Consider the following 13,685-nt stretch of genomic DNA (forward strand, 5'->3'; position numbering starts at 1 on the left):
TCGTACCTGAATAAAAACATAACATTGTCTTCCATTTCATCTGTTTCCATTTCCCAGAAAGTCTGCGTTTTATATTTCTCCCAAGATTCTTCCCACTGAAAAACTAGACCCCAAACTTCCTCAAGCTTTTCTAGTTCTTTTTCCATTCTCTGCAGATCCAAGTTCACTGGAGTTCTGTTAAAATGTGCAACTATAGATTAATTTGAGTTGAATGAAATAATTGTAGTTGTATGTAGAGGAAAAGGTAGATACCACATGTGTTCAGTTACATATTGATATTGTCAAGAGTTAGGCGTTGCGTAATTTAAAATCTAGAATATATGGAGAAAAATGTTCGTAGACACAGTCTGGCAAGAAATTGTCTGAATTAATTGAGGGCGCCACTGAGGTTCAACTGGCAGCACATGTCTTTGTCTTAAAATTCGATTAAATAAGAATCACAATTTACGGCAAGACCATCGCTAATATCTTGCTCCCGTAATATAAATGCGTTTAACGGATCTTTACCGATATATCTGAACTAATAGGTGCTGCATGGTAAAGAATTACGTAGGCATTAGATTATATTAAACATTCTAAATAAGTGTTTGTTGTAAAAACTTGATTAAATAAGAATTAAAATTTACGTTAAATTAAATACGGCAAGACCATCTCGAATTTCTTGCTCCTGTGCTCTAAGTGCATTTAACTGATCTCTAAATGCCTTTAGCTGAGACAATGCATCTTTACCAGTTATATCTGAACTAATGGGTGCTGCTTGGTAAAAGTTGTCACAAAATTCTTTGGCTGCTTCTTTAAATTCCTAAACAATAAAATAATTACATGTGAAGTCTTTTTAGTTAAGTACATAATAATATGCAGTAATATTCAACGAGTACTTATAATAGGCATTACCTCAGCTTGTTCTAATAATTCAGCCTTAAACTTATCCTTATTCATTTCAAGTTGTTTTTTAGCCTCTTCAAGCAAAGCTAAATAATTTGCCCAAATCATGGGGATTTCTTCATGCCGAGTAACCATATCTGAACTCAACTCCACTTCAAACTTAGCTGCAATAAAAACCATATCAATGTTACTTCCACATTGTATAAGGAACTAAGGAATAAAACAAAAATAAAAAATATCGTTTGCACGGATACTAGTATAATACATACATATAATTATAATTATTAAAATCTCAAAGAGCGGGCGAACCTTACCTAAAGTGTGAACCTTGTCTGTGATCGGTGGAAAAGTTTTCTCCATACGGGATAAATCACCCATTAAACGTTCATAAGTTGCTATGGACCTCGCAAGTTCTTTTAAATCAGCAGGCATCTGGATTTATAAAATATATTTTAAAACAAATATGTTTTTTATAAGTACGCAGGTAAATAAGAATAATGCTTAAATTAAACTGACAAAAAAGTGACGGTGACATTGTATGGTGTGGTACTGTGGTATTTTAGTTTGTATACATTACCTGCATAGCTTCTTCACTACACTTTTCAACATACGCATATACTTCGTCTATATCACACACTGTTATTTTTCGCAACAAATCTCCCAAAACGAGCTGCCAGCGCATGCAATGCTCTATTATGGACTTCTTCAGATTGCTCGAGTTTAGAGTTATAAAATGAACCTGTATTCCGACATAAAATAATACATCTAAGATGACCACTACGCACCTTTGTTATGTGTGTTGTAATGTTAAAAATCACTGAATAGTCTTTACCTAGTTTTTAATTAGTTGTCAATATTCCCTTAGAGATATTGATATAAAAAACACATTTTTTCTGTTTTAATAGAGTTATATATATGCATACAGAAAACTGATCATAAACTGAAACATTGCATCTTTACCGATATATCTGGTCTAATAGGCGTTATTATTCAACAACGACGGGACTTAATCGCGTAAAATAAGTTTTAAATTTACCTCCGACGTTTCGAGAACGGCGTTGTCCCCGTGGTCTCGGAGAAGACTGGCTAAAGTTGACATCAACATCTTCTAGGCGCGCGAGTTTTTCGAATTACCCGCACTTGGTCTTGTTTATTAACTTGAACGTTCTCCGAGACCACGGGGACAACGCCGTCCTCGAAACGTCGGAGGTAAATTTAAAACTTATTTTACGCGATTAAGTCCCGTCGTTGTTGAATAATAATGAGTAAAAATCGTAAAAGTTTAAATCAGTGTCTAATAGGCGTTACTTGGTATTCGGACATAAAATAATAAATCTAAGTTGAAGGTCATACTAGTGTGACTACCACGCACCTGTGAGTATCAGGATGGCGGGTGTACTGTCGCCATCAGATATATCCGAGCGGCCGAGGTGCTCAAAAATATCTGAACACGCACCTAGTGCCTTGACAATAGAGGCGTGTTCAGATATTTGTGAGCACCTTGGCCGCTCCGATATAGCTGATGGCGACTGTACATCAACAAATGGAACTGCGGTATACGTCAGGAGTTAGTGCTAGCAATGTGCCAAATCATATCTTTATCATTGCTATTTCAAAAAAAAAAACCGGCCAAGTGCGAGTCGGACTCGAGTTCCAAGGGTTCCGTACATTACACAATTTAAACAATGTATTTTCCCCGTCACTAGCTCGGAAAGTTGCCTTTTATCCTTTAAAACAAGCGGGAAAAAAACGCATTTTATCCACTAGTGAGGGAAATAATTTGACCTTGGATGGAGCGTGTTTAAGTAGCTTGACAGATAACAAAACTTAAAACGCTCATAATAATGATTCGTTTGATATTAATTATCAATAAACAAATGGTTTGAGAATCTAATAAAAAATACCAAATTTAGCTTTATTTAATGATTTTATGTCATAAACCTTAAAGTTATGTTGTTAAATATAATTCTGAACGCACAAGTTGAGTCGATGCAATTTCAAAACGCATCTTTGACATTTCATACGTCAGAAATGTCAACATTGTCAACAAAATTTTTACTTAAAAACTTCTCAAGTAATAATACAGAATTTCCAGTTTTTTGTTATAATATCGTAAATCATGAGTGATTCCAGTGATGAAGGTGATCTAAGTGGATGTTGCACTTTCCTCGCTATAGTGAGGTGAAAAGTTTTGTGTTACACACGGGTGCAAATGTATTTTACTTCTCGTGTGTTGAATACAACTTTGCACCCTTGTATAACAAATAACTATTTTATGTGAAATGTCTAAAAAACCCGTAGGTGTCGGATCAATGGGAATGGTCATTTTTTGCCTATTTTCGTGAATAACTTCTGAAAAATATCTTAAAATTATAAAAGAAATATATTTGAGATTCTAACAATGAGCTCTTTCATTTGATATGTATACAACGATATATTTTGTCAAACTTTATTTTTTAATTTTCTAATTTACCCCCCAAAAGTGGCCCCCGTGGGTAAAATTAATTTGTTTACGTTACATGTCCATCTTTGGGTCACAAACTTACATATGAGTACCAAATTTCAACTTAATTGGTCCAGTAATTTCGGAGAAAATAGGCTGTGACAGACGGACAGACAGACAGACAGACAGACAGACAGACAGACAGACGGACAGACAGACAGACAGACAGACGCACGAGTGATCCTATAAGGGTTCCGTTTTTTCCTTTTGAGGTACGGAACCCTAAAAAGCAGGCGTCTATATATATACTTATTCAATTCCAACTTACTCTTTAACCGCTCTCTGAATTTGATTGTGCTTCATACCTACATGTGGAAGCACATTGCGAGCGCTAACCGTAGGCAGTACTTTCACCCTTGAGTAGGCAGCCATTAGCTAGAACTGGAAACGCATCCGCCAACCTGACGTCAGGTTGGCGGTTGGCGGACGTCATTTATATCTTAAATATCTCTGGAGTTTAAAGAGCACATTGCTCCAATTTTGGCGCACATTTGGCACATTGCTAGCACTAACTCCTGACGTATACCGCAGCTCCATTTGTTGATGTACACCCGCCATCCTGATACTCACCACGCACCTTTGTTAATTTTTATATGTGTTTTAATGTTATAGACCACTGAATCGTCTTAGGTTTAAAAAAGATGTCTATACCCCTGGAGGTATAGAAATAAAAATAGTTATTTGTTATACAAGGGTGCAAAGTTGTATTTTACCCGCGAGTGTGGAATTGAAATACGAGCAAGCGAAAGGATTCTATCGTTGAACCACAAGCGAAGCGAGTGGTTCTAAAATAGAATCCTGAGCGTAGCGAGTGTTTTAACACACAAGAAGTAAAATACATTTGCACCCATGTGTAACACAAAACTTTTCCCCTCACTATAGCGAGGAAAGTGCAACATCCACTTAGATCATCTTCATCACTGGAATCACAATTTTTTTTATGATAATACGATATTATAACAGAAAACTCTGGAAGTTGTGTATTTTTAAGTGTTGGTGAGAATTTTTTTGTTGACAATGACATTTCTGACGATGCGTTTTGAACTTGCATTGACTCAACTTGTGCGTTCAGAATTACATTCAGCATCATTTTAAAAAAAATCTTATGGAACTTAAGGTTTATGACTTAAAATCATTAAATATAGCTAAATTTGGTATTTGTTATTAAATTCTCAAACCATTTATTTAATGATAATTAATATCGAACGAACCATTATTACGAGTGTTTTACGTTTTGTTATCTGTCAAAAGCTACTTAAACACGCTCCATCCAAGGTCAAATTACTTTCCCCACTAGTGGATAAAATGCGTTTTTCCCCGCTTGTTTTAAAGGATAAAAGACGGCTTTCCGAGCTTGTGAGGGGAAAACTATTTTTTAATACAGTTGCTCAAAAAGTGCTACTTTTCGTGGCTGTTTAGCGTGCGGAAAGTTGGTTTTCGCGAACTAGTGCTTTTTACTTTTCCAATTTTTTTAAATTTTTACTTGTTCCAATTCATGACTACTTATTGATGAGTGTTAATATTAGTTTCCTTTAAACGTCGTTATCAACATTAAAACCTACTGTTAATGTAAGAATACGAAAAATATGCATATTTCATATTTTATTACTTACCTCTTCATCATTATAAGTATTATAACATGTTGAAAAATCGTTCTTAATAAGTTGTCTGAATAGAACGGAGCGCCTGTCAAAGAAGAGGCGTATTTTCTTACTGCAAGAATGTTTCCAAAGGCAACATTCGATATTGTTTTTATAAATATACGATACACAAATAATCGTAAATAACGATATTTAGGTAATAATAGTACAATGTTTTAATATTTACAATTGTTTCTGTCTTATAGAACATGCATTTGAAAAAAAAACTCATTGGAGTGGGTTCAATAATAATAACAAAATCTATTCTAGTCGGATAAAAGCTAGAAAAACACCTTTTCATAATGTCAATGTCAATGATGTCAGTGTCACAGAATTAATAATATAAAAGTTTCGAATTCCATTCCTTACTTGTTGCTTTTCTTATTTTTTCGCAACTGTATTAAAAAACGTCGTTCGATACACGTGCGGATATGTCATTCTTCACTCGTCCCGAGTCTTGCCACCCGCCTACGGCTCGTGGCAAGATATCTCGGTACTCGTGAAGTAATGACATAAGGTGAGTTCGGCAAAGTTACGGACATCGGGTAAGATCGTATGATTCAAATTTCCGCCTATTGTGGGGTATAATAATTATAAATATTTTTATTTACCTATCTGCTGTAATTATGAAGAGGTAGGTTTATTTGTTTGTTGATTATTATTATTATTTTAATAATGTTAAAGAAATATAATGGTTTCTTGAAATATTATTGTTGTGTTGATTAATCAATTCTTACTTGGTTTAAAATGTGTGCTTATCAAAGCGAATTCGCCTGTTTGTAAGATCGAGAGATGTTTTCTCACACGAAATCATGCTCGTAGTTATGTGAGATGGCGTTGGAAAGTTTATTAAGTACCTATAGACTGATATTACTGCAATTGATTAAGTTTTGGTCGTATTAATTCCTCCACTTTCATATTATTTTATCCTTATGTCCTATTTTATCACCCTCTTTCAACCTACTGCGCTTAAGGTGTCAATGAACCTACGTGGTTCATTGACCCACATGGGTTCATTGACCCCACACCTAAAAGTTTGACAACCATAATTTCTTGAAAATTGAGCGCATGGTGTAAGATCGGACGGAAAAAAATGCAAAAAAAAAAATGGGTCGGATATGATAGCCCGAATTACTGCTAGGCCAATTCTTCTATATATGAATCGGTGAGTAAAACCGGTTATTTTGCAATGGTAAACTTTATGGTACCGGCAATAGGGCCGAACTTATAGGCCCGTCCGTTCTTACACCACTAGGTAAAAAAAGAATGTTGTCAATTTATTTTGTTTCCTATATTTAAATACTCATTACACGCTCACTATGACGTTTAGAAAGATAATAAAATTCAATTATATAGAGCATTTCATTATTATCAATTCTGTACTTAAATCATGTCCGTACCCTATCCAAAAGCTGAGAAAAAAAAAAACCAACATCATCTCAACCCACCTAAAATCGTCCGAAACTTAGCCGAACTCACCTTACTTTCCGCACTAGCATCGAAATGTACTATTAAATAGAGTTATGCGTATTAATGTATAACTGTATTTCACCCTTATTCGTTATACCTGATTAACAGTCTCTTGAACTTGTACGTGATGCGCTAAATCACCGTAATTGTTTATGAGTGCCTCAAATTCAGTTGCTGTATGATTTTCTTCTCTGTATTTGAGTAAAAATTCATCCTTGTCTACTTTCCAAATAGAAGAGTATGGTTCCCACATGCGCATGTGTTCATGTATTAGACCTATGTTAAATTGAACTTCTGCAAAATATAGCAAATAAATGAAACATAACTGTGAAGAATAACTTGGTTTGTTTATGACCTATGGCCCATTTTGCTGAATGTGCTATATAATAAATCAGCTAACCTTCGTCTATCAATGTTTGTAGTTTATTAGAGTCATTATCGACTTTAATGACATCACAAAATCTTTTTAAACCCATAGCTGGTAAAGAAAATTTTTCGTATAGCCTTGGGATGCTGTCCATTATGCTAACGATGCCTTCAAGAATATTATTAAATGTATATTGAACCTCGTGTCTTGTTGGCAAATATGTCACATTTTTACCAGTTAAGTATAGATTCATTTTAATCAGTGGAGAAGGTGCCATAGTACCTGAAAAATATAGGTAGGTACCACAATATTGATCGTACTTGAAATCAAAGTTGTAAAAAAATATATAAGTATTATCTTATTTACTTGAACTCTCACTGTTCTTTAGCGGGAATCCAAAACAGCGACGGACGAAAAGAAAGATGAGCGAATAGGATCACAAAATAGGATTCAGACATAAACTCGTCATACCAAAATTTTGTTCTAACCGGTCATACCGCCAAAACCAAAATTATTTGTTTCAATTCGTCACAAGTACATTTAGTTCTGTTAAGTCACATCGTAGTTTTGTAGCTATTGGTCACACTGTCAACTTAATTAGACGGAGCCCCGCGTTTCTGGGCGGTTTGCCCTTCGGGCATCTGAGGCTACCTGACAAACCTAACCTACCGATTGATTAAGTGTGATGTCCGTAAAAACATTACACTTTCGGGAAAAAAGCGTAGGAACAGATTTACAGTGTGACCAATAGGTACAAAACTACGATGGGACTTAATAGAACACAATGTACTTGAGACGGATTGAAACAAATAATTTTGCTTTTGGCGGTATGACCGGTTAGAACAAAATTTTGGTTTAGTGTGACGACTGACGAGTTGATGCCTCAACCCAAAATAGTATGTAGATATTAATTCCAAATTTAAGATGACAATGACACCTTAATAACTAAAAATGCCTGTTTTTGTGTGTGTGGTATCTCTCCACGCTGCAATTCCTAAGCTACTGAATCTACCTGTATCAAGGACCCCGTCCCGTTAGAAAAATCTCTATTCTAATTCTTACCATCTCCGTGAACACATTTGTACATATTTTGCATTGTAGCTTTTATTGACAATCGTAAAGCGTCTTCCAATGTACGGTCGAACCTCCTGACGTAATTAATCCAATGTTCTGCCATCTATAAAATACAATTAAAAATACAATTACCGGTATAATAAGTGTTGGTCTCGCACGCTAAATGTTCCGTACCCTCACACCAGTTTTTATTTTACCGAAATCGACCTAGTCATTTAATATTTTTTGCTTCGTTTAATTCCTTCAGAACACCTTGAATAATATAAGAAATAGATATAACAGTGCTCTTGATATTAGAATATGTACCAAGTGGGTATGTTAATAAACTTCTAAGCTATATAGAGGTAAAAGAATTAACTTTTAAAGCACCTCTTATACAGGTGACCTTAGCCATTGGACAAACCCTGAAATCCCACGTAGGGTTACTTCTCAGGAATGCTCTAACGTTAATATTTTTTTAATTTGAACAAAAGGTCAAAAAATTTTTTTCTAACAAAAATTAATTCCAGTGATCGACAATATAAAGAAACACACTGTATTAATCATAAGCAGTGTTTTTGACAACTTGTTCGAAAATGTGCGGCAATGATGACATTTGTCAAAAGTCAGAATCTTATCAAATGTCATAAATAAAAAAGATAATCAATAAGGTCGAAGAAGGTTTCATACTATTTATGATCTCAGGAGCTACTAACACATACAGGCTGCTCCAAAGTAAAAAATCGTAATTTGTTAATTTCTTCGTAACCTCTACACCGGTTGTTATGATACTTTGTATACTGGTTCTAAATACCCTAATGCATATGTACATTTCGGCTTTGTCCAATGGCTAGGGACCCCCTGTATACAGTGCCGGCCCGAGTCCTTGATCTGTAGGCCGAGCACATGATTGGCGCGACAGTATCTCGCCGCGAGATAGGCTACCCGTCTTTTACTAACTGTATGAATTAAAGGGGGACGGGTAGCCTATGTCGCGGCGAGATACTCTCGCGCCAATCATGTGCTAGCCCGGCAGGGTAGAGCGAAATGGGGTTTTGGCGCCCTTCGTTAAAGCTTTTTACCCTTTTTTTTCTTATTTGCCATTTTGGCGCCCCCCTTACCATCCGGCGCCTAGAGCGGCCGCTCCACTCGCTCTACCCTAGATCCGGCCTTGGCTGTATACATAATTATAGTTGTGAAGTTGTCAACTATACAGAATTGTGAAGGGTTTGAATAGGTACATAATACGTATTCCAGATCTTAAATTTGATGAAACCCGTCTTTGTCTTTCATTATATAATTATATTTGTTTTTGTACGTTGTACACGCAACATGCAGATGGGCTTTATTTAGGTTTTTACCCATACTTAATTAAAATAATAAAGAGGCTGCAATATATTAAAACATTTAATGTACAGTTACCTGAGTGATATGTGCTTCAAATCCCTCATATACTATAACTAAATATATTATAATTTCTTTATACATTTCCAGATTTTTTTCAGTTCCTTTAGTTTCCATGTCTGTGATATCATGACGTAAATCTTTTATCTCGAAAACATTATAAATGTCAAACTCAATTAAAGGAGTGTCACATATTTTTTCCATTATTTTAATTATGTTCAGATTGCTATTTTTGTATGTATTAACAAAGTCACGTAACTGTAAAAGAAAGGTTGTATAAATACTGCATTTTATTTTATTAATACTATGAGAATTGTTATAATGCCTACTTCGCCAATTTGAACCACACAATCTGCTATATATGCGTCTGACATGGTTGATGTCCAAGTCAATTTGGATATTCCTGGTTGTATTTTCTTCTCGCATGCCTGTGAAATGATTAAAAGAACATTAGTACGAAAATACAATACTCGACAGTTAAAATCCATCTTTATGGTTGTAAACTTTTTTGGCAACTTATTTCACTTTAATGAGTATTAAATGACTGACTAAGAGATTTCCCGTCCTGTTTATTTCTAAGTATTGATGCTAAAGAGCTCTTTGGCCGCGAAGTCGGCCCCGATATCGGGCCACAGGAATTCACAGGATCGTTTTCCGTTCCACGAAATATTAGCACATCGTTTACAATTTACAATATTAAATATTTTGAACTATTTTTTACATCAAGAAAATTTCTTGATGTAAAAAAATAGTTAGTAAAAAAATAGAACTATTTTTTACATCAAGAAAATTTCTTGATGTAAAAAAATAGTTCAAACTGCAAAAATATCACACATCAAACATTTTTGACAATTCGAGTCAACGTATTTTTTATATGTCAAATATTGTTAACGATGTTCTTATATTTCGTAAAATGGAAAACGATCTTGCTCGGGCGCGATGTCGGCCACGATCGTAAGGCCCAACGGCAGGATAAGGTAATAAGCCCTTAACGGACGTGCTAAGGGGAGTCTCGTCTGACACGCCGTGGGAGACGGACGCACGTTTGGGAGCCCTTTTGTTCTTTCCCGGTTGTAAAATCCCAGACAAAACAATAGAGCCCGCGTTAACGCCACATGCGACAACTGGCTGGTTCCTTTACGCGACGCGACACAGATTCGGTTTCTCGGGACGCTGTTCATAAATATCCCTAATAGTGAAACGCGGTCAAATAATATTTATGTGTATCCATGAGTGAATTGAGTCAAGTGCGTGTGGCCCTTGTCTGCGCCATGTATTAGCTCGGCGGCGCCTGCGGCCCATCGCTGAGGCGCGGTACTGCTGCCGGCTCCGCCACACGACGGACAAATTGGTGAGATCGGTCCTTGATACGTTTCTTAGCCCCAGTATTAACATCCCAAGATATTCCATTGTTAGTCGAGCCAAAACTACAACAGTCCCCCGAAGAGTAGATACCATCCTACCATCTACGAGACAGCGTTGTCTAATAGCGTGATTATATTGTATCAAATAGGTATCGAAACGATCGCAGTTCTCAAAGTCTATCTCAGTTAAATAACTAGCTTCATCTAACTCTGTAGTGACACCTTAATGGTTCGTGTTCGTCTTAATTAGGTCATTAGACAGATATTTGAAATTGGTTTTATTGGATTAAAATACCTACTAACTTTCATCTAGCTTCGCCTAGCCTATAGCTTCGGCCATCTGGGGCTCAGACGTCGCCTGGGGTGCGTTGAATTATGGGAAACGACTTTTATATTGTGGTGCAATATGCAGCTTTACAACAGAGGCCGAGTCGTAGACAAAAACAATGCACTTCCCTTAAACACATCTGACACATCTGTTGACCAAATAACCATAAAAAAGGCAGATCGACACATTGCACAATTGGTCCAACAGGTTTTTTTTGTTAGCATTCCCGGACATTAGTGATTTGTTTATTACAGTGTCAGTGTCTTTGTGTTTTTTATTTGTGCGAAAACATAACTACCGATGACAGTGTTTGGTTTGGTGCATAAGTATGGATAATATTTGTAGTACTGTTTTTACCAGCTTAAAACAGCTTAAATGTTGAAACTGACTATTTCTTAGTGTTGACGTCGACACGAGCGAATAATCTTACGAGATATAATAAATCAGTCAGGAGAAAAGAATGCTGCGGGCAAGCACAAGGTCCATGGAACAATGTTATAGGTGTTTGAGCAGTTATTTATATGATATCAAATTAATTACGTACGGGTTTTAGTGGTGTCTATTGACGGTGTTGGTGTATTTTATATTACCTAATATATTTATTGTGTCATTTGTGTCTGGTGATACTGAGGTGCCGGGACTCGTGCCAGTGTTGCTTGTTAAGTGCTATTAATTTTGTGTGCCATCATCATCAGCGACCAAAATAATACTATTTATTACGAGGCGACAAGAGATTACTCGCAAAATCGCAACCCCAAGATGTCAGGCGTCGGCGGGCAACACACGACTTTTCGGCAAAGCGAACTATTGTGGCAGCCAACACAGGACAGGATAGACCCGACAGATGCGGATTACCGACGAAATTGACAGCCTAGTGCGCGCGTAGCACATGCGTGATCAAACCCGACGTGGTATAAGCATATGGGTGGAAGAGACTCAGGATAAACTTAAGGGCCCCACAAGTGAAGGCCGTATAATGATAATAATATGAGGATACTACTCTGTCTTTCCGAAAGCACTCATTAACGCAATGCAGGCCTTTTGAAGAAAAGTCACTTACGAAAGCTATCAAGGGGCCTCGATTGCTGCTGACTATACGAGCCTGACGAGAGCGAGAGACGATTAACCTTCGAACAATGAACTCAACTTAATCGCAGTCACCATCCCTTCGTATATACTTACACTAATATTTATCTATATCTTCCCTAAACTGAGCACGATGCTGGTATTCGGTCTGGTTCTTCAACTCCCGTCAACTCCTATCCTCGATTGCAACAGCCCCACACTCCTAACCTGTATTATTGGCTCACCGGTGTCTCGGGCAGGAGGGTCAGTTGAGCATGCCGGGGCGGCAGATGAAGGGAGGTGTATACGAGTAGGCCCGAATACACGTCCTGCCTCGGAACAGGTTTGTCTGGACGGAGGTCGTTAGCGTACCGTAGCATACGCCTCTAACCGACGGCCTGGATCGTACCAGCACGTGCATTTGAGCAAGCTCGACGAGCCTCTCCGTCTCTCCCTCCCTTGTGTGACCAACGCTTCTGCGTCCTTGCAGCAGAACTGCTGGCTGGTGTAGTCACTAAACGGAAACGGAAACGGAAGCCCTTAACGGACGTGCTAAGGTCTATGTTGGCCCGACCGAATGTATCTCTTATATTATTCTTAAAATTTTCAAAAAGTTTTATCACTTATGGTGAATAAAACATGTATGGAGACCGGCGTGACCAAGTTTTTAAAAATAGTTTAACTAATACTGATTCTACGCTTGCTCCTATATTTTTTTACAAACAAAGTCTGATGGAGTCTTCGCTCCGCAAATGTCCACTTTCATCAAACATCTCGGTGAAGCCATCGCTGACCGGTGGAATAGATCCCTTAGTGTAGTAATGGGCTGGCTAAGATCCAAAAGTATGATTTCGGTAATCCGAGCCACCAGCATGTGTATTCGTGGGTGGGACACGGCACAGATTCAAATCCATCCAACATTTCTTCGGTTTCAATGACGGTGGGACGGTGGTCCCTACCCAACTCGTCTACCTCTACCCTGTACCAGCGTCGTTTTCTTGTTGTTGGTCATTTCTATTTTTTTATAATTTTACTTTTACTTTTTTGTAAAATAAATATTTTACCCGTCGTATAAGTAAATAAATGGCGTTAGGATCTCCGCCATCTTATGAAGAGATTCCGCCAAACAATCAACCAAGCGGTACACAAAACGAAGGAACATAATTTTTAAGAAAAAAAAACCGACTTCAATGGGGGATGCCGCTGAAAGTTCACTTATTGTTGATGGTGCACTCTTAGATCCCAGACAATGAAATGAAAAACACAGCATCTTTTGCCTAATAATGTAGAAAAGGAGGTAAAACCACCCACTTTTCTAGTAGCATTTCGTTTCTGTAGGGGTCGCAGTTCTAACCTAACCTAACCTATTTCTCTGATAGCAGTTCTGTTCTGTGAGAATCGCAGTTCAAAACCCAACCACCCACCTAACCCACTTTTCTAGTAGCATTTCCGGGTCCGGGTCTGGGTCCGAATCAGGGTCCGGGTCCGTGTCCGGCTGTCCGGGTTCAAGTTTGGGTCAGAGTTCGGTCCGGGTCCGGGTCCGAGTTGGGGTCCATGTTCAGACCCGGGTCCGGGTCCGAGTCCGGGTCCAAGTTTAGGTCTGGGT

At 37.5% G+C, this 13,685-nt stretch overlaps 1 protein-coding gene across 3 annotated transcripts in view; it reads right to left on the minus strand.

Moving 5' to 3' along the window:
- Positions 1-13,685, minus strand: part of LOC134745556 (dynein axonemal heavy chain 2) — a 172,141-nt gene that overhangs the window by 120,796 nt on the left and 37,660 nt on the right. For all 3 annotated transcript variants that reach the window (XM_063679634.1, XM_063679623.1, XM_063679640.1), the window contains exons 13-22: positions 9,652-9,750; positions 9,341-9,580; positions 7,928-8,042; positions 6,899-7,147; positions 6,596-6,792; positions 1,463-1,624; positions 1,200-1,317; positions 895-1,049; positions 627-802; positions 7-174 (exon numbers count right to left, since the gene is read on the minus strand). In XM_063679634.1, the coding sequence (XP_063535704.1) occupies positions 7-174; positions 627-802; positions 895-1,049; positions 1,200-1,317; positions 1,463-1,624; positions 6,596-6,792; positions 6,899-7,147; positions 7,928-8,042; positions 9,341-9,580; positions 9,652-9,750 (1,679 nt within the window). The remainder of the gene's footprint in view (positions 1-6; positions 175-626; positions 803-894; positions 1,050-1,199; positions 1,318-1,462; positions 1,625-6,595; positions 6,793-6,898; positions 7,148-7,927; positions 8,043-9,340; positions 9,581-9,651; positions 9,751-13,685) is intronic.

The sequence above is a fragment of the Cydia strobilella genome, chromosome 1 (genome assembly GCF_947568885.1).
Source record: "Cydia strobilella chromosome 1, ilCydStro3.1, whole genome shotgun sequence".
In the NCBI taxonomy this organism is placed as follows: domain Eukaryota; kingdom Metazoa; phylum Arthropoda; class Insecta; order Lepidoptera; family Tortricidae; genus Cydia; species Cydia strobilella.